The following is a 20,998-nucleotide window of genomic DNA, read 5'->3' as shown; positions in this document are numbered from 1 at the left end:
CTAAATTGGTTAATATTTTAGAATCCTCTTCCATTTCTTCGACCAACGTCATCCTTTTTCATTCCTCGCTGCTTTTGATAAGTTGTTTCGATTCCTTGATATCTAAATAATACCAGTTACAATATCCGCGTCACATGCGGGCATACAGGAGCGTTTTTGCTTAATGCGCATGCGTTAATCATAATTATATATTCATTCTATAAATTCTGTAAAATAGAAACAACACATGCGTTACATGCGTCACATGCGGCCATTTATGGCCGGTTTTGCTTAATGCACATGTGTTAATCATAATTATATATTCATTATGCAAATAGAAACAACTGAACATAGAAAATTCAAACGCATTCATGTCCTCGTCACATGCGTTACATGCGCCACATGCGGCCATTGATGTCCGCTTTTGCTTAATACACATGCGCTAATCATAATTATATATTCATTCTGTAAAATAGAAACAACTGAACATAGAAAATTCAAACGCGTTCATGTCCGCGTCACATGCGTTACATGTGTCGGTCACATGCGGCCATTTATGGCCGGTTTTGCTTAATGCGCATGCGCTAATCATAATAGAAACGACTGAACATAAAAATTCACCAAACAGATTTACACAATACATTATACAAGTTGTTCAGTCGTTTCTTCCAATACATCATTTGATTTCTATAAATACAATTTATAATTACAAACACTTTTTCAATTGCTGGTAAATATTTAACTAAAACAACAAATGTTAAACTTAATCATTGGAGTCTTAATGTTTTTGAAATTCTTATATAGTTTCTTCGTCGATCTTTTGGCGATTCTTGTGTTTCTTGTGCTAATTTCTATTGGTTTGATATCCATTGCTGTGGATTCCTCAGTCAGAAAGAGTATCTTGAGTTTCTCTATCACTTCTTGATGCGTATGGCGTTTTATTAATCTAAAAGATATTAGCGGCAACTCTAGCCATCTAAAGGATATACTAAAAACACTTAAATATATCTAAAGGTTTCATATTTAATAGCCCTAATAACTACAACAAACAGTACTTACATTTAGATTTAGAATTGTAAACTATAAACTCCTAATTTCGTTTCGATAGATAGAATATCCTGAGCACAATGTTACAGCGCCTGTTCATGTCTTGCCACGTCATCTGGTTCCGGTTCTAGAGTGTTCTCTGCACGTTTGTAATAATGAGTCATAAGTCTCGGCGTCATAGTAACGGCTGTAACAGCTGTGAATTTATAGATTTATTCCATAGCTCTGTACATGGAATGTATATAGGTTCAAATAGAATCATGTTCTAGTATAAACATCGGATCCTTTATATCAAATTCCTCAACGTATTGTTCATTATTTGGATCATTATTCCATAATTCAATAAATTTCTTTGCCTTTGTTAACTGTTCTGAATATAACTGTAAATATAGCTGCATAGCAGCGATAACGGGTTTCTGCCTAACTTTCATATGTCGCACTGGCGAATGACGAACTACTTACTAGCAACCTGGCGGATTGTCACTAGCTATGAGTGGAATCCTCAATTGCCACAGCAGCACTGCAGGAACCCCATTGTACTGTGGCAGTCGCCATGCCATCAAGCTCAAATCCTTGCCAGGGACAATGTAGTAAATGACATCAGAACTTGGCCAAGCATATGGGGATAAGCACCAAATTTGGAAACAATAATTATACACAACACATATCATCATACCATCCACCTTTTATTTATATTTCATCCCACAACATTGATTACAAAAATTTCTGAATACTATCTCACTGCACAATACAAAATACATACATCGCCACAAATGATTGCTACATGATCAATTACCATTTCCTATATATTCAATACAATCCTTCATACAGTTCCATACATAATCATTCATAAGACTGTACATATGTGTTTAGTAATATTAATGGTGGTAATATATGTACAGTGTTATCACATCAAAACCTATGGCAACAACGCATCAATATCCCCCAGCATGAAATAATACTCATTTTGTACACTGTACATAGCTGTTACATTCCAACACATCCATTCCACACAGTGACTGCTTCATCCCCATGACAGCTAGATATATACATCCACCACCATATCTTACTGTTACATTGCTACATATCAATCACAATGTCAAATATCATTCATGCCCCATTACAACTATCTACATACTTTCCCCAGCTTATACCACTGTTACTTAACAACATATCAATTCCAAATACACACTGTTTCATTCCCTAGAAACTAGGTACATCAATTTACCCATTTACTATTGTCACACAATCTTCAAAAACACTAAAATATAAACCCTGTCACTCATAAATGAATTCACATAAAGGTCACATAAAATTAAAATCATAACTACACATGCCTGTATATACAAAACCCCACTATTGTAACACACCTGACCCTCCTATATACATCCACATAGATGTTTCCACATATCGAAATCAAAACATACACTACATACACACCACAACACAACACCCTGCTTCATTAATACGCGTCACCCTCTGACATATATTCGCAGAGGAGACTCTACAGAACGAAATATTATAACCTCCCATACACATTTACACAACCCAGTACCATAACCTCCTACACATGTGTCATGATAAGCAAACAACATCGAAATTCAAATGTGTACAAGTGGACAGAATTAAACAACATAAACCTATTACCAACTTGTGACATTATCATATTATAACATTACAAAACCCATCCAAATAGGAGACTCTGATAATCGAAACATTTACTACATTTGCACCAGCACACAACTCCCCTATAAACAAATCTGCCTGAATAACCATAAAAGCGATAACATTAAAAACCTCATTTTCTAATGAGTAAATACAGTTTATAAACTGTATTTACTCATTAGTTTTTTCAGTATTTTGTCGCTTGCCACACCAAGAGCAAATACATTCCTCAGATTGTTTCACACATGACACAACTTCATAGTGTACACCTCTGCAATTTTTCAAATAAATGTTGCCATTTAATTCACACACGATTTGGTGCACTGAAAGTAGAACCAGCGAATCGTAACCAACCATTGCCTACAAATGTATATATATCAGCATGCAGTAAATCAGCTGTTGCAAGAATTTCAACCTCTGTCACCCAAGTACCTGTATATTTCATACGGGATTCATCAATATACTCATTTATAGTAAGTTGTGGATTTCTCAGATGTGGTTGGAATTTGTCGGAATTCTGCCACATGTGCTTTAAAACTTCGGTGCGTATAGCCCGATGATATTGCTCAGTTCCACAGATTGAATATGAAATTGCCCGAAAAAAACAGCTTCCATCGCCTTTAATTTTCTGCGTATTACATGGAGAGTAGAGTTGTCCATCATATTTGGGCATACATTCATATCCGAGAGTTGAGGGTCGACAATGAATACCTAGAATAGAGCATAATGTTTTGCACTGACCTTTTTCTAGTGGGTTGTAAATTAAATCATCATGCTGCACGGATTCACTAGTAACAATTACATCGCATTCATCTACTTTTGGGTTTGTATAGGGCAGTTCATCTTCACTACTTGTTTGTTGGTAGTTTGGAGAGTATGTAGTCGTTGTTTCGATAATGCTATTCTCTACAGTAGTTTCAATTTCATGGTTGATAGAAGCCACTGTAATTTCATACTGTATTGGTTGCCTCTGATTCATTGAAGCTGCAAGATTCTGACAATGTTTGACAATACAATTAACACAAGAGTACCTTACTAATACAGCATGTCCATCAGCGGTCATCATTCCTGATGCATCTCTCGAATGTGAATCAAATATCCAGTACATGTCATCCTGTTTTAAAACACAAAATGTATTTCCAGAAAATGTTATAAAGCATGTGTCGTAATTAAGCAGATTATTGTGCAAACATTCATGTAGTTCACTGATAATTCCAAAATTTCCAGCTCTCATTTCATCAGATAATTCAGATATAGCAACTTGAGGGGATCCAACAGTCACATTATAAATGGAATTTCCAATCTCAACAGCAGTTGGTAGCTCACTGATCAATAAATACATATTTGTTATTGTATTCATATTAGTCAATGTTGCGTATAAATCATTTCCAATATTCAATACTGAATCAATATCATGAGGCATCCAGTTTATTACAGCTTTATTTGATGCATGAATCATTGCAGCTAATGCATTTGTTACACATTGCTTACCTGAATGAATATCGTATTTTGGATGACCCTGGTGGAAATTTCCATGAATTGATGAACATCTCATATTCTCAGCACTTAAACATGACTCACTGTTACCAAAATTGCCATCACAATCTCTACACGAAATCATACTCGAAATTGGTTGAATAGATGAGTCAGCTTTCATTTTCGATGAGGTTTCATGTATATTGTGACCAGCGTTATCATGTTGAATCTTATCACAGTTGTCAAGTGTAATCTTTTCACAGATTCCATATATAGCCTTATCATAGTTGCCTTGTTTAGTCTTATCATAGTTGTCATGCATAATCGTATCACAGTTGTCATGATTGAAGTCACAAAAAACTGATTTCACTTCAATTGTCTCAACTTTGTTTTTTGTCATATCTTCATTCGAATTAGTTCCACAATTTTGATTCATAGTCTGATCATAGATCTCATTAATATTCATTTCATGTTTTTCAGTCATTTTCATTTCATTTTTTTCATTTGTTTTCAAATCATAGTTTCCATTCATATGCATTTCATATTTTTCATTCATTTTCATTCCATGTTTTTCAGTCATTTTCATTTCATCTTTTTCATTTGCATTCAATTCATAGTTCTCATTAGTTTTTGGTTCAAAGTTTTCATTGATTTTCACTTCATACTTCTTGTTTTGATTGTTATCAGAGTTTTCTTTTTGCGTTTCGTTAAAGTTTTCATTTTGAGCGTTTTTTAGGTTTTCATTTAAGATTTCATTTTCAACTCTTCTGTAGTCTTCATCTTGAGATTTTTCATAATTTTTTTCCATTGATCCTTTTTTCATCTCTCTGTTTTGTCCAGTTAGGGCTGAGGGAACTCCAACCACCTCCACCTTCTGAAAATAGAAAAAAAATTCATTCACTATACGTTCGTAGAATTTTCTAATGAGTTCAATTCAATTCAATAGCTTATAATTATCTCAACAAGAACCAGGGATGATACGACACTGGTCAGTTACACACCCTCTAAGCAACTGGTTTATGATTTACTGATATGGTTTTTTCTGATAAAATACCAAAATCAGGCACCAAAATATTGCGCAGCTAACACATGTGATGAACAGTTTAATGAATTTTTTACTCGGAAAAAAGGCCTACATACTTCTTACTAGAAGATTAACATTTGCCTATGACAAGAGGGTCTTACCTTCTTCGGCTGAAAGCTACCAGCTCTTCTTTTCCTTTTAGGCATGATGAGTAATGTACTGATCAATATCCTATTTCAAGTATCAACAAGTATCAAGTATGTGACCTATCACAAAAGAAACATTATCACAGCATTATTAATCAGCCTGTAGGAACTTTCTCTAAAATTTCGAAACAATAGGTGACACCTGCTACAAATAGGTATGGTGTGTTGAACAAGCAGCCTGTCAGCTGTGATAGCTCCGCTGGGTTTGGTTGATGGCAAGATTGGAAGAAAATTGAATAAAATGTGTTGAAAACAATGCATCAAAAATGTCTCCAAAACTAAACAAATTAACTGGATTTTGTTTGCAAACTTTTGGAATAAACCCTATAACCCACATAGGCTAGACGTAGTATCCTGAACAAATGTGCAACGACGAGTATTAAAACAGGTAGTGAACACTATTATGGTTCGCCCGATTACCGATTGGTGGCTCATTTTAAGATGGGTTGAAACAAAAATAAAAGGCTGGTCTTCCCTCTGAAACCTGTTGTTGCGGGGAATACCTGCATGATGAGTCTTGTTTAAAAAAATAAATAAATAGGAAATTGAATAATTGGTCGTCAGGTTCCGTTTTAGAAAAGGAATGATGCCAATACAAATATCAACAAATTCAAGTTCTGGAATTACTCGTATGATGGCACTAGTCAGAACCGGAAATTGGAACCTAAATCCACCTTGTTTTGTTGATTTGCAATAAAGATCTCTCGCTTCAAGTTTTTAATGAGCATTTTTTTTCACTAAATTTGTGATTTTTGGAAAATTTTTGACAGTTGAAGTAACGTTTTGTCCAATCTAACAGATTTCCAGGATATCATACTTAAAGGATTAAACGTGATGATGTATGTACGTAAAATACACTTACTAAAAAGGAAGTGCATATTTAACCTGGATCCGGTCACCGACTTCTGAACGCTATTTTGCCAAATCCATTTATTATGTAACAATTAAATCATTTTATTGGGTTTAGGGTAAGGGTTTGGATAGGGTTAGTGTCAAGAGGGTGAGAAGAGGGTCCACAGGGTTCGATTTCACAAGTAGGGATAGGGTTAGGGTTAGGTGAGGCTAAATGTAGCTAAAACATTCGGATGGTTTTCAATGAGCTCTGTGATCTAATAGGAAGACGCTAGGCTAGTAATTCACTGGTCCGGGTAAACTCTGTTCTCCACACTTCCTTCCAATTATCTAAGCCGCGCACCTCTTTGCGCATGTGCGTAGTAAATCAGCCAATTTAGAGACAATATTTGGCAAAATAGCGTTCAGAAGTCAGTGACCAGATCCAGTAAAATAACTACTGCCTACTAAAAAATTGAGAGGCCAGATTTTTATTGCAAATAAACTAGAACATGGCAGATTTAGGTACCAATATCCAGTTCTAACTAGCGCCATCAGTCGAGAAATTCAAGAACCTGACATTGTCGATTTCCCCAATAATTAGGCAGGCACAATTAGGCCTATGGGCCTAGGTAGATTGAATATACAAACAGTAGACTTAAGCTTGAATCAGATCCAGAAAGCAGGATACATTTTTACACTCCCAAATGGTCTGACATGAGTGGGCGGAGTGTACTGTAATTTATGTATAATAGGCCTTCAATTTGAAATTAGCTGACATACGATTTCAATTAAGATATTTCTGTGTTCATTAAAATTGGCAGTCCCTTCTTATAGTATTTATTCACATTCACGAAAACCTGATGACTTGTTCGCATTCAGCAGAATCGGGTGGCTTAATCATAAGTCACAGGGTCAGGGAGATGGAGTGCTCCCTGCTCTCGCACACAGACACACACACACTAGTGCAATTCAAATCCCATTATTCAATATTTAAGCTGCTGTCTATATAGGCCTAAATATTTTCTACCCATACCACAAACACTATTATTAAATCATACGCATTGGGTCAACCTTAACACCTAGCCCAAATTTGGCCTTTTAAAAGCTACTTCTATGTGTAAGTCATGCGGGATTCGATATCGATCTCACACCAACCAGACCCGACTGCTACCACAACGCGCGGATCAAGACGAATTCCGGTCGGCTTTTAATACCAGTCGTCAGATTACGTGGAAAAATACATCATATTAGGCCTAACCGTTATATATACATACCTCTCTGAAGATTGGTCACAGAAACACACAACAAAGTCGTAAAAATGCAAGTAACGTAGAGTGGCGTCGCACGTTGTAAATAAAGAAAATGGCGTCTGAGCTAAATTGACGCATGCGCCCGAAATCTGAAAACATTGAATGGATGTCGTAGGTCGAACCCCGATTTATAAATCCGAATCCGTGATTTATTTTGAAGCTCAAGGTCGTCGGGTAATTTGCAGGCTTTTCACGATGTACATTTATCAATGGATGATGATTCTTGCGACATTCTTATTGCCTGTTTAGACCAAATAATTACGCGGGATTAATTCATAATCAAATATAATACGCAAATTGGAAATGGTCAGGCGCTGAGTTATATTTCTTTCATAATTGAAAATTAGGTTTATAAGCTGCTAGTAGTCGAATCTGAGAGGAGTTACATTTTATGAAAAATTTTTGGCTGGAAAGGGGAAAATTAATAATAATAATAATAATAATAATAATAATAATAATAATCAACAGAATTACAAGAGGGTTTCTGCGAAAGCAGCAGAAACCCTAAATATTCTAGTTTCAATTTATTCTCTAAATGTGTTTTAGTTTTATTGTGTCTTGCTTTTTGGGATTTATCTATATTGATATTACATGTTGGACAGTAGTACTTATTTGCTTCCATTTTAATACTAAATTTTTTATTAAAATTGATTTTAGAAGTTATTAATTTATATCTTATTCATATATATGAATATCTTATGAGTAATAGGGAATATCTTGTTTCAGGTTAAAGGTTGAATGGCCGAGTTCATTAATAACAAATATTAAAAGTAATTTAAAACTAAAATATATTTTCATAACCGTGTGTATTTCAGTTGAATATTATTATTATTCGAATATATTTGATTATATGAATGTGTGTATTGTAAATAAATCAATTGGTCGCGGAGCGGAGCGGTAGCGAAGTGGAGCGACCAATTGATTTAATACAATATGCTTTTTAAATTATTGATATCTTAGAATAAATATTTAGTTTTAATATAAAATGCACACGGTTATGAAAATATATTATAGTTTTAAATTACTTTTAATGTTTTGTTTTTAATGAACTCGACCGTTCGACCTTTGATCTGAAACAAGATATTCCCTATTACTAATGGATAAACAAATTTTGCGTTAATATATTTAGGCTGGTACTGCAGTTATAAGACAATCTAAATCTGATTTGTATAAATTTTCTTATCAAAATTTTCGCTGTCAATGATCTGTTATCTATGATCGCTGCATTCATTCTTAATCTGCTAAGAACAGCGTACGTTAACGCCGTTTTAGGAGATATCGTGTTTCGACGAAATAGAATTTTGGTTGGGTTTTCATCTCCGTCATTTTTAGGCGTATTGCACTTTTTTAATTTGGTGGCCATTTTATTCAATTTTTGCCTCGGCGAGTTCTTATATTCATAAATTGTTCAGTTGAGTGGCCATATATTACGGTACGTGGTGGTTATTATAACTATCCCGGGCTATGTACATCTCGAGATGGCGTTTCAGTTTTCTGGGGTCTTTCTATTCCCGTATATAACTGTTGTGGTACAAATTTGCTTTTATGTTGTTATCAATGTTATTGATAAGTTTCATTTTCTACTAGGATTAGAAATTGTTCTTTTTTGAGCGAATTCTCAAATTGTGTTGCCAAAGTTGATCTTCCTAAGTCATTTAGGCGGGTAAATCGCGCTACTGTCGTTGTATCATTGTTGACGAAGTTTATCTTCCATTGCTACATAGCGTATGATCTAATTAATCGTTGTGGCGACAGCGTTGAATTCTTTATGTATTTCGGGCTTTTTTCCACGTGGTTTTTTCATGGTAAGCATTTATAGTATATGAATCAGTCAAGATGTTCGACAGCGTGCCTCGGTTTTACCAGCTGTTGGTGACGTTAGATGTAAACAATAATAAACCGGCGCGTGCACAATGCAAACAGGAACAACTAACTAAGAAAAACTGTAAATTGTAATGTAAAATGTTATTTCAATAGGCATCCGTGCTGTTTTTAATAAGTCGAATCTTAATTGCCTCCTTTCCCAACAGTAACATTGCATAGGCCTAAGCTTGGCCCTCAGATGTGTGGATGGAATTGAATTCGACACATCGATACAGTCTGTAATTCCCGATGGACTCTTTTAGAAATTAGCTTGAAGATTGGGTTCAAAGGTGAAATGTCCAGTCCACCGCTATTGCAAATAACGATATTAGGTGATCAAATATGGCCGCCAGGGAAACCATCTAGAATTTCTTGTTTCCAAGATGTAGCCCACTGCGATTCTTGTTGGATTTCTTCAAGAGGAAATGTGAGGATCAGGGTAGGTAAGCTGTCCATCCCAATTGAATATGGCGGTCATCGGCTTTCAAATATGGGGTGGTCATCCGTCTTCAATATATTTTTAGCACGATACAGCTTGCAGTTCCTGATGAATTTTTAAACTTAATGGGAGGTTTGGGGTATGTGAGATATCCATCCCAATTGAAAATAAACTTCGTTAGCCATAAGATATGGCCACTAGAGCAGCCATCTTGAATTTCCTGTCAGCACGAAACGACCTGCAACTGAAGATTGACGAGGTCATCGGCTGTGAAGTACGACCGCCAGGGTGACCATCCATCTTGGATATCCTTTTAAAACGATGGATTTTTTTAATGTAGTGCGTCTTTTGGGTAGCTAAGATTGGTTTGGCTCTCTTGTTGGTTGTCCCGGTCTTTTCATGTGAGGATATATGAACAGAAAATGAACATTATCACCAAAGAATCATTCTACTTCTACTGCGTCATGAAGGTATAAGTAATTGGAATATGGCGTTTTCAGATCAGAGGTCGAGACACCACTCATCACCACAAGTAATTTTTTTTCTTAATAAATGGGAGATAGAAACGCACTCTTAGCAACAATAAATAACAGAATAAAACCAGCAAAAAAACAATTTGAAATAAAAAAGTTAGTTGATGTTACAAAAGGAATTGAACATAAAATATTAAAATTAGAAAAGATAAAAACTAAATATGGAGAGAAAGAATCAGCGAATTTAAGCTACTGTAATGTTAGTACATCGCGGAATTAAAGTATTTTAACCTGATAAATGGGCTTCATTGAGTACAGAGGAATTATAAGATTTAGAAGGATTTAAAATAATATATCATTGAAAAAATGAAGACGGTCATCATGATTTAGAAATTGTTGATTAAAAAAATAAATTGATAATAAAAATAATGAATATCTAGAATCCGAAATGACTTATCTGGACAATCCAATTACTCCGCGCAGATGGTACCATAAACGGCACCCACACAGTGATAGACAAAAGTAGTGAGATGGTGCCGTACGGCACCCACATGGTGATATTCAATTAATTTAAAAAAATTATTTTTTTGCTTTTTTTCTAAAATATTAATCCATTCTTTTATTGTGAATTTTGGAATTTCAGAAGTATTTTCATTTTTAATAGCAGTAGTTTCAGAATTATTAATATCATAAATTTTATTTGATTTCTTATACCAACTACACCCAATCAAAATGAATACAATTACAAATCCAGTTGTAAAATATAGATATTTATCAAATATTCTATTATTAGAAGGAGTAGAAATATCAATATTTTCACCATTTTTATTAACATTTTTATTACTTATTTTTTCTTTTACAGCTTTTTTATATTCCTGTGATTTAATTCCTAATTGCCGAGACCATTAAATTTGTTTCTGAGTTCTCGGTTTTTTCTACACAGTTAATTCTTTCACCTCTCGCACTTCACTCATTTATTATAGAAAAATTTTTACTTTCAATATTTGAAAATGTTAGAAACAAATTAGTTGTGTTGTTGCAACTAGACTTCAACTAGAATTTAACTAGAATGTAACTAAAAATATACTAGATTAACAAGCTAGTTGAAATATTGTTAGTTTTATTTATTTTTTGTTGAATTTTATTTTTTTTTTCAACTACCAATAACTAGAATTCAACTAGAATGTAACTAAAAATATACTAGATTAAAAAGCTAGTTAAAATATTGTTGAATTTTATTTGATTTTTGTTTCAACTACCAATAACTAGAATTCAACTAGAATGTAACTAAATATGTAATAGATTAACAAGCTAGTTGAATTTAAATAAATTCATATTCAAATGGGTGTTGTAATCGAAATAGTAATTTTGATCTTTTATTATTTTCAATTTATCCATATATTCATTATGTAAATCATTTGGAATTATATCATTTTCCTCAAGTGCATTTTCCATTGATTTTCTATCCTTATTATAGAATAATACTAAAAATCTAATATTCTCCCTAAAATCTTTCACAATTGAATTATATTTTTGATTTAAAACCCACGTTGTTATCCCAAAATGTCTCCCAGAGAAAGCTAAATAGCATAATTCACTCTCTTTAATTTTTGAATCATGTAAATTTGCACAATCATCTATAATGAATAATGTATTTGATCCTTTATAAATATCTAATGCTATTTTAATACAATTATCTAAATTTTCTTTTACTGTTTTAGGATCTAATACAATAAATTTATTATTTCTAGTAATATTTCTATCATAAGTTTGATTAAATTCATATGTTGGACAAAATAATACTATATTATCAAAATAGTTTCTAATAAATTTAATATAAAATAAGTTTTTCCACAATTTGTTACACTAGAAATTAACATATTATGAAGTTCAAATATAAATAATTCCTTATTCATTTATATATTTTCAATTTTACTTGATAATATCCATTCATTAAATTTATCTGGCCATCCAACCCATTTTACTAAAGAATATTTTTTTCTTTTAACAGTTTTTGTTTTTAGTACTTTTTCAATTTTATATTCTTGTTCTAGATTTTCAGTAGTAAACTTAATTCTTCTTCATAAAAATATCCATCAACTTCTTCACCATCTAAATCTTCTAATTTATAGACATATGGTTTAGTTGTTATTACCTTTTTTATTTTGTATATTTCTCTAGTAAAATTACGATCGTATCCTTTTTCAAATATCTTTTTATACTTAAAAATTCTAACATTTTGACCAACTTTAAATTTAGGTTCACCAAAATCATCAACAAGAAATGCTCCATATAAATTATTCCAAACAATTTCAGCATTTTCAGGTTTTCTAGCATCAATAGGTTTCATTCCAATAGAAGAATGATAAGAATTATTATAACCATTTATCAATTTTGGTAAAATATCAATCCATTTATAAGTATTATTTGCTGTCAAATATTTTGACATTCTTGTTCTCAATGTTCTATTAAATCGTTCAACAACTGCTGCTTTTTTATCCGATTTTGTTAAAAAAAATTTAATATTATGAAAATCTAAGAGACCATGAACAGATGAATTATCAAATTCTTTTCCATCATCAAATTGAATTTTTTCTGGCTTTAGTTTACCACCTGAAAGAAATTTTCTTAAAACATTTGATGTTTGTACAGCATCTTTTCTGTAAAGTGGGAAGCTCCATACATAACGACTAAAAGTATCAATTATATTCAATATCCACCAATAATCATCATTATCTTTCTTAACATTTTTCATATCAATTAAATCTCCTTGCCACTGTTGATCTACATAACTTACCATAGTTTTACGAGTTTTATATTTTCTAACAATTTCTTTATGTGTTGTATATGTTGGTTTTTCTAACATAAATTCATTTATATCTTTATATTTAACTAAATTTTGTGGGATTATCTTATCTAATTTATCTTGTTTTACTTGACGCCATTTATTTTTGGTAGAAGAATAAGCAACCGAACTCTCAGGGTTGTAATATAAATTTCTTAAATATTGTTCTTTAGTATTAGGAGTTTTTTTTACCACCCATTTATATATCGTTCATTTTAACTTAATATTTCTAATATTGAATACTATCTAATTGAGAATTTATAATATTTAATTGCGCGTCAGATATAATGTAAATGTGCATTTTGAAATTTAAGCTTCCTTTTTTCTTTTTCATGAATAATTGTATTCCATCTTTTGTATTTTGTAATTTTTTACCAGAACCATGTAATAAGTTATCTTCAGTTGTTCTAAAATCTAACCATAATGCATATTTATTACCAGTATAATAGTCAATTTGATTAATATTACAATCTTCAGATGATTTTACTTTTTCATTCATAAAATGTTTTCTAATTTCTGGCCATTGATCAATCATTCTCATTCCTTGACAGAATATTTTATTAGCTATACCTTCAATAGTTATTTCTACTTTTGTTATTTCAGGATTATAATACTTATCAACATTTATTGCGCCATTAGAATATATTGCAATGGTAAAAAATATTAATATACCTTTACTAGATCTTCTTGGGAAGTTAATATTCTCATTAATTATTTCATCATTTGCATTAAATGTTACAATTTTGAATTTATCAATATAATCATATAATAATGAAAATCCTTGATTATATTGAGTTTGAATTATGCTTGAAATATTATCATCAGTTACTGTATCATATTCTAAACATATGTTTAGAATATGATATGGGATATAAATTATCAAATATATTATATTTGATAATTTCTATCCCATATCTTTAACAACGCTAGATAGCACAATTTCACTAAAAGGAGCAGATGTTATCTCAAATATAATATCTTCTTGAATTGCATATTTATATAAAGGTGCATTATTATTTATCAATTCAAAGTCTAATGGAATTTTATATTTACTACCATAAACCTTTTTTTATTAAACTATCTACGTCATTAGCTACTATTGCGTTATGTGCCTCAGATCTTAGTTTATTTTGATTTAAGGATTGGATGCCTTGAAATATCATATTTTTTCAATTTTCTTTTGTTAACCATAAATCTTTATAATGCATAAATAAATTATAATCATCTAATGAGAAAACTGTTTCTGGTCCAATTTTTGTAGTTAATTTTTTAATCAAATATTTCCCAACATGATCAACAACATAATTATCTTTATCACCAGTTACTTTTATATCGGCTGATAAATGAATACTATTTGGAACATAAAAAGTATTTTGTGTTAATCTCGGGATTCTAACATATAGAGTTTCATCGGGGTTAATATTTGAAGGATTATGAGTAATTATATGATGAAATCTTTCTGCTTTAATAGCATTTGATATTCTAGAATTCTTAGAAGGATTTATATAACTCCCACTCATTTATTTAACAAAAAAATTAATTATTTATTTTTGATCATATTCACTAATCCAAAAATAATAGCACTAACAATTGTAATTAAAAATAAGATAACATGTTCAGCAGCAAAGTTAAGAATATTCCCAGCAGATTTTAAAAACCAACAATCGATGCAATAATTTCTGCAGCAAATTTTTTAGATAGTTCCCATAAATATTTTGCTAATTTTTTCAAACCATCTTTCACTTTATCCTGTATAGAATTATTATTATTTGGTGGTTTATCTGGTTTATATGGTGTAGGCGTAGATTTTAATGAATTTGATATAGCTAAACCAATTGTTGTAAATATCATAGTTGAGATCAAAAGTGTAATATAAAAGTGTGTGTAAGGTATTAAGTTTGATCTACCTTCTGCGTTTACTGTAACAATATCTGGGTTAAAACCCCTGTGAAGCTGGCTCCCGGTTCCCGGTTCCTTATTCGGCTCCCGATTCAAAAGCATTTTGAATAGGTAGCCGAACCAGTAGCCGGCTCCCGGTTCCCGGTTCCCGATTCGGCTCCCGATTCAAAATGTTTTTGAATCGGGAGCCGAATAAGGAACCGGGAACCGGGAGCCAGCTTCACAGGGGTTAATTCCTAACAGTTTAGCTAAAGGTTTTCTTACTGTAAATTTAAATTGTTCATCATGAGCTAACCTAATCTTTATTTTATTAGAACTATGTCTTTTTGAAAATCTAATGTTAAATCCGGAATCACTTCCTAATTTAGCTCGAGCTTTTTTATTAATTTCTTGCGCTAATGTATCTAAATTATACAATCCTGGTTTTAAATATATAAAAAACCATTTATTCCTTTTTTTTGTAAAAGATTGAAAAAATTAAATGTTCTAGACTTTTATCTGATATATTATGAAAAGAGTTACATAAACTAATATTGACTAATTTTAAATCTAAACAATTCTTAAATTCTCTATCTAATTGTACTAGTAAATTATGTGATTTATAATTTAACAGTTTTCTAGAATCAACAAATATTCTATATTCTTTTAATTAGATGAGAAGATAGGATGTGAAATTTGTGGTGAACTTCAAAGAAAAAGTAATATGGCTCGACATATGAAATAACATGATAAAAATTATAAACCCCCTAAACTAAACTGCCCAAATTGTAATAAATTATTTTCAAGAAATTATGTTAAAAAACATTCAGAGAAGTGTAAAATTAATGACACAAAGGTTAATGTTGATAGTAACGAAAGTAATAGTAATTCTGTTGAAGTTGAATCTGAAATTATTTGGAAAAGACCTTTCTTATTCTTTGATAAGAATGATATAAAAGATCATTTCTGTGAGCCTTGTCGAATAGAATATAGCCCGAAAATATAGAAGATTGGGAGAATCTTCAATTTTGTAAAGTACATATAGATAAAATTTCTAGGAAATTTGAAACAGAATTTAATGAAAGAAAAAATAAAATATTAGAAAAAATAAAATATGAGAAAACGTTACCAGATAATGAAGAAACACTTGAAAAGTTGGAAAAACAATATAATGAATTAGTAAGAAAAACATATTATTGCAAATATTGCAAATTGATTATTACAACAAGTAATTTAAATCTACATAATTAAACAATAAAACATAAAGAAAACGTAAGAAAATACCAAGAACTTAATGAAGATCTATTACCAAGATATGATAGACAAAAATGCCCAGAATGTATTCATTAATTTGAAGAAATCTTTTTCAAAATCTGTTTTTGATATGGTTCTCTGTTGAGTATTGAAATCTATATATTTTTCTAACCACTTCGATTGATTAAAGTAAAGATAATAGGAATTAGAAATTAGCCTGATAGCTCTTTTTTGCAATACAATTAATGGCTGAAGTTTATTTTCAAAATTTCGTCCCCAAACTAAGTTACAATACTGGAGGTAAGGATCAATAAGCGACAAATAAAGGGTACGAAGAGAACTCACTGGCGGCTTATATCTTACTCTATTTATTATACCAATGCTTCAAGAAACTTTTTTTTCAACTGATTTTATTTGATCGTCCCAGGTTAGATTTCTGTCAATAAAAACTCCAAGAAAATTTGTGACATTGACTTGTTTGATCTCTATATTGTTAATTGATATTCTCAAGTTATGTTTCAATAGTTTACCGAACACCATAAATGACGTCTTCTTTACATTTAATGACAGCTTGTTTGTTTGAAACCAGGTATACAATTTTGATAATTCAATGTTTACTGTACGTACTAATCTGTATAAATTAATGTCACTATAAAAGGCATTTGTGTCATCGGCAAACAATATAAGTTTTAACACATTAGAAAATTTAATACAGTCGTTTACATATAATAAAAAAAGCAAGGGACCTAAAATTGAGCCTTGGGGTACTCCAGCTTTAACGGTACATAACGAGGATTTATAATTTTGAATTTGAACAAATTGTTTTCTATTCTTCAAATAGTTTTCAAACCAGTTGTTAGAGATGCCTCTTATTCCATAAAAACATAATTTTCTTAATAAGATTTCGTGATCAACGGTGTCAAAGGCTTTTGATAAATCTAAGAATACCCCAATAGTTGATTTGTTTTCTTCTTAATTTTGTGAAATTTCATCAGTTATCAATGTTAAGGCCATGGCAGTTGAATGGTTCTTTCGAAAGCCGAACTGGTTTGGTTGAATGATATGAAACTTGTTACAATATTCGGTTAATCGATTATACACTATCTTTTCGAGAATTTTAGAAAAGCAAGGCAGTACGGATATCGGTCTGTAATTATCAAAAGAGTCATTATTGCCAGCTTTATAGAGTGGACGTATTCGCGCTACCTTCAGTTCAGCCGGCACTATACCGGAATTTAAGCTACAGTTAAATATATGAGTTAGCGGGTATTTTACAGAATCAATTATTTTCTTAACTACTTTTACAGACAAACCATCAGCACCAGCGCCTTTGCTGGGTGAGAAATCATTTACAATCTGACTGATTTCATCAGGGTGGGTCGGGAAAAAGAAAAAGTTTTCATTTACTGGATCTGTCAGATATTCACTGAAGTGGACACCTGTATCTGGTATTTGATTGGCTAGGTTGCTACCAATATTTACAAAGAAAGAATTAAATTCATTAGCGATATTTTCATAGCCGTTTACAACGATACCGTTCCTTTTGAAAGAGCAAGTAATCTACACCGATCATTGGAAGATTTTCCAATTAGACTGTTTAAGATATTCCATGATTTTTTCAAGTCGGATTTGGCTGCAAGTAATTTAGTCTCATAATACTTTTTCTCGGCATATTTGAGTGTACGAGACAAGGTACTTTTGTAATTCAAATAATTTTTCAAATGTGATCTATTACGCAAAGATTTTCTGTACAAGCGATTTTTGTGTTTAATACATTTCAATAATCCAGATGATAACCACGGTTTATGTAATTTATTTTCGTTTATTTTACGGGGAATTGAAAAAGGAAAACATTCATTATATAATTCCATGAATTTAGTGTTAAATGCGCTGTATGAGAGTTGTGGGTCTGCATTACTATAGATATCCGACCAATCAGTGACCAGAAGAGCTCTATTGAATTTTGAAATGTTACGTTCACAATAGTTTCTGTTCGAAGTCACCTCTTGGTCAATTTTGGGCTCGACGTGATTACAGACAGTAAAAATAGGAAAATGATCCGAAATATCGGTACAAATAATACCCGTACTAAACACATGGCGAATGTCGTTACAAAAAATATTATCTATAAGCGTCGAGGATGTGGGAGTGATTCTTGTAGGTTTATCAACTAATGGAATGAACCCAAATGAAGTCATATTTTCTAAATAGTTATCAGTTGGTCTGTGGGCGTTAACTTGTAGTAAATCGATATTGAAATCGCCCATAAGATAGCATACTTTGTCTTCTCTATTAAGTTTCACTAAAAGTGGAATTAATTCATTATTAAAGCCATTTATGCTTTGTCCGGGTGGTCGATAGATCAGACCAATTAATTAATTTTTTTTTCAAGAATCAATTCAATAAATAGACATTCAAAAGTATTTCTATCCTCGGATAGATCTGGTCTAAGTTTCACATTAAAACTTTCTTTGAAAAATAGGGCCAAACCTCCTCCCTGACAATTTTTTCTACACTTAAAAACACTTTTCATACCTGGGAGATTATACAGCCTGCCATTATCATGAAGTTCGCTAGTCCAGGTTTCGGTTAACCCGAAAATAGAAAAGTTAGTTTTTAAATTGCTCAAAAAATATGAAAATGTATCAAAATTTCTGTTACAACTACGAATGTTTAAAGCACAGATTGAAAAAATGTTGCTTTTCAAACTCTACAGTAGAGTTTACATCAAAGTATTGACATTTTTTATTATTAAAAATGTCGATGATGAATAAGTATAGGGTAGATAATACTCGTTAATAGGTAGCATTATTAGACTGATGTTATCGGTAAATCATCTGGGACTGAAATTCTGTCCTTTTTGGCCATGTGAACAGTTGGGCTAAACCAGGTTAAACCAGGACTAGAGTACCAATAACAAGGATCAACATTAAAATGATTCAAATTAACTTCTCTAAATTTTTCAAATATGTCAATATCATAACATCTGATTTTAAGTATAAATCTACTAATTCACCATGATTTTCTATCTTAGAGTGATTCCAAATATTTAATGTTCTATTAAACACTTCATCTGTCACATACTCCTCTTTTAATTGATCATAAATTGATCTTTTAATAATTCTGTTACATTAAAATCATCATGTGTTTTATAAAATGAATAAGGAATTGCGCCTTTATATCTCAATAATTTAAAATCTTGTTCATTTGGGTAATAATATCGAGTTATTACAAAATCATTATCAACTAAACTTTTTGCTAAATTATCTAAAGAACTTGCTAGAAATCTATATAAATCTAAAAATCTAATGCAACCAAATTGAAATGAAATATAATTTTCAGATGTTTTAGCTAATAGTTTAAAATCATATTTTCTTACATTTGTATCATTCATAGCATTATATTCGTCTATTTCTTGATTAATTGCGCCCAATTTTCCTGATAATTGTTTTATAAATAGATGGGTATCATAACCTGATAAATTATGAAATAATATTGGTACGAAATTAACTTTCTTAGCTTGTAAATTACAATCTTCATGAGCAGCTCCGCGGTATTTTGAATTTAAATGATCATGATCTCTAACTTTTTTATCAAATGAATAAAAACGTTTTTAACAGTAAACACAATGAGTTGCACAATTGAAATCAATTTCATCTTCTTTTGTCATAACTATTCTTTTATTTTTGTTTAATAATTTTGCAAAATCATTTTCTAATTGTATTATTTTATTACAAAATGGCCGCCATCGAGAAAAATGGTAAATGTTCATTTTCATCTTTTTATAGTATAATAAATCTATAACATTTTCATCATCATTATATTCTGTTAAATATAAAGCTTCTAATGTATAATCTTTAATATTTTCACCTTTTGTCTCTGGTTATTGCATTAATTCGAATACATTTATTTTTAAATTATTAACTTTTTCTATTGTAGGAATCATTTTTATAGTTACTGGATATTGATCAATTTTATATAATGTTTCATATTTCCGGTAATCTGTTATTCTACAAACATTTTCCTGAGTTGGGTGTAAACAACTTATAATCGACCGCAGAAAACATTTATTATCTTCATTTTAAACATTTATTACTGCTTTTGTTGTAAATGGTAATTTAATATAAGATGATGCTTTGATATCCTTATCTGTTGTAAAGTTTGAATCATTTTTAAACATTGTATTACTTTTTGATGTTTTATTCCTTTTTGTATTATAAACATTTAAATCTAAAAATATGATTTCATTCAATGTTAAACCAGAACCCTCAAAATATCTCCCTTCAATATGACTTTTAAATTCATTAAATATTTTTTCTAACTTCTCTTTTATTTGTGTTTTTGAAATTATTTCTTCAGAGAGTGTTTGAATATTATAATCCATTTTATCTTCTGACTTTATAAAACTTACTTTCCCAGAGATACTAATTTTTGGATATTCAACATCTGTAATAAAGTCCATTATTTTTTCCATTATTTCAATAAATTTACTATAATCTTCTATTGTTGCTCCTTCAAAAAATCTAAATATTATAGCTGCAGGGCCAATTTTACTATGTAATGTTTCTAAAATTTCAATTGTATCTTTTATTTCTAGTGAATCGATATAATTTCTAACATTTTCCATGTAAGGTTTATTTGAAATGGATTTAGTTTTTGAAGTTGGTTTTTTTACTTGTTGAGGTTTATCATCGAAATAATCTAT

General features: G+C 31.1%; 1 protein-coding gene and 1 long non-coding RNA gene across 10 annotated transcripts in view; one reads left to right on the top strand and one right to left on the bottom strand.

Annotated features, from left to right (window-relative positions):
* LOC141911269 (uncharacterized) overlaps positions 1 to 20,998 on the top strand; it is a 64,161-nt gene that overhangs the window by 16,167 nt on the left and 26,996 nt on the right. The gene's annotated exons all lie outside the window — the stretch shown is intronic.
* On the bottom strand, positions 1,694 to 7,599 carry LOC141910909 (uncharacterized). 9 transcript variants are annotated; one of them, XR_012619936.1, is made up of 5 exons: positions 7,506 to 7,599; positions 5,353 to 5,457; positions 3,494 to 5,041; positions 3,124 to 3,402; positions 2,889 to 3,014 (listed from the first exon to the last, which is right to left on the bottom strand). XR_012619936.1 is itself a non-coding variant. In XM_074801795.1 (4 exons), the coding sequence occupies exons 2-4, from the start codon at positions 5,395 to 5,397 to the stop codon at positions 2,863 to 2,865; spliced, it is 2,115 nt and encodes a 704-aa protein (XP_074657896.1). In that variant the 5' UTR covers positions 5,398 to 5,457; positions 5,540 to 7,496; the 3' UTR covers positions 1,694 to 2,862. The 9 variants fall into 9 exon arrangements, 8 of the variants coding, with proteins under 8 accessions (XP_074657896.1, XP_074657897.1, XP_074657894.1 ...); XM_074801795.1 differs by lacking the exon at positions 7,506 to 7,599 and adding an exon at positions 5,540 to 7,496 and having other exon boundaries at positions 1,694 to 3,014; positions 3,124 to 5,041; XM_074801796.1 differs by lacking the exon at positions 7,506 to 7,599 and adding an exon at positions 7,012 to 7,496 and having other exon boundaries at positions 1,694 to 3,014; positions 3,124 to 5,041.

The sequence above is a fragment of the Tubulanus polymorphus genome, chromosome 9 (genome assembly GCF_964204645.1).
Source record: "Tubulanus polymorphus chromosome 9, tnTubPoly1.2, whole genome shotgun sequence".
NCBI lineage: Eukaryota > Metazoa > Nemertea > Palaeonemertea > Tubulaniformes > Tubulanidae > Tubulanus > Tubulanus polymorphus.
This window is presented reverse-complemented; position numbering and strand designations above follow the sequence as displayed.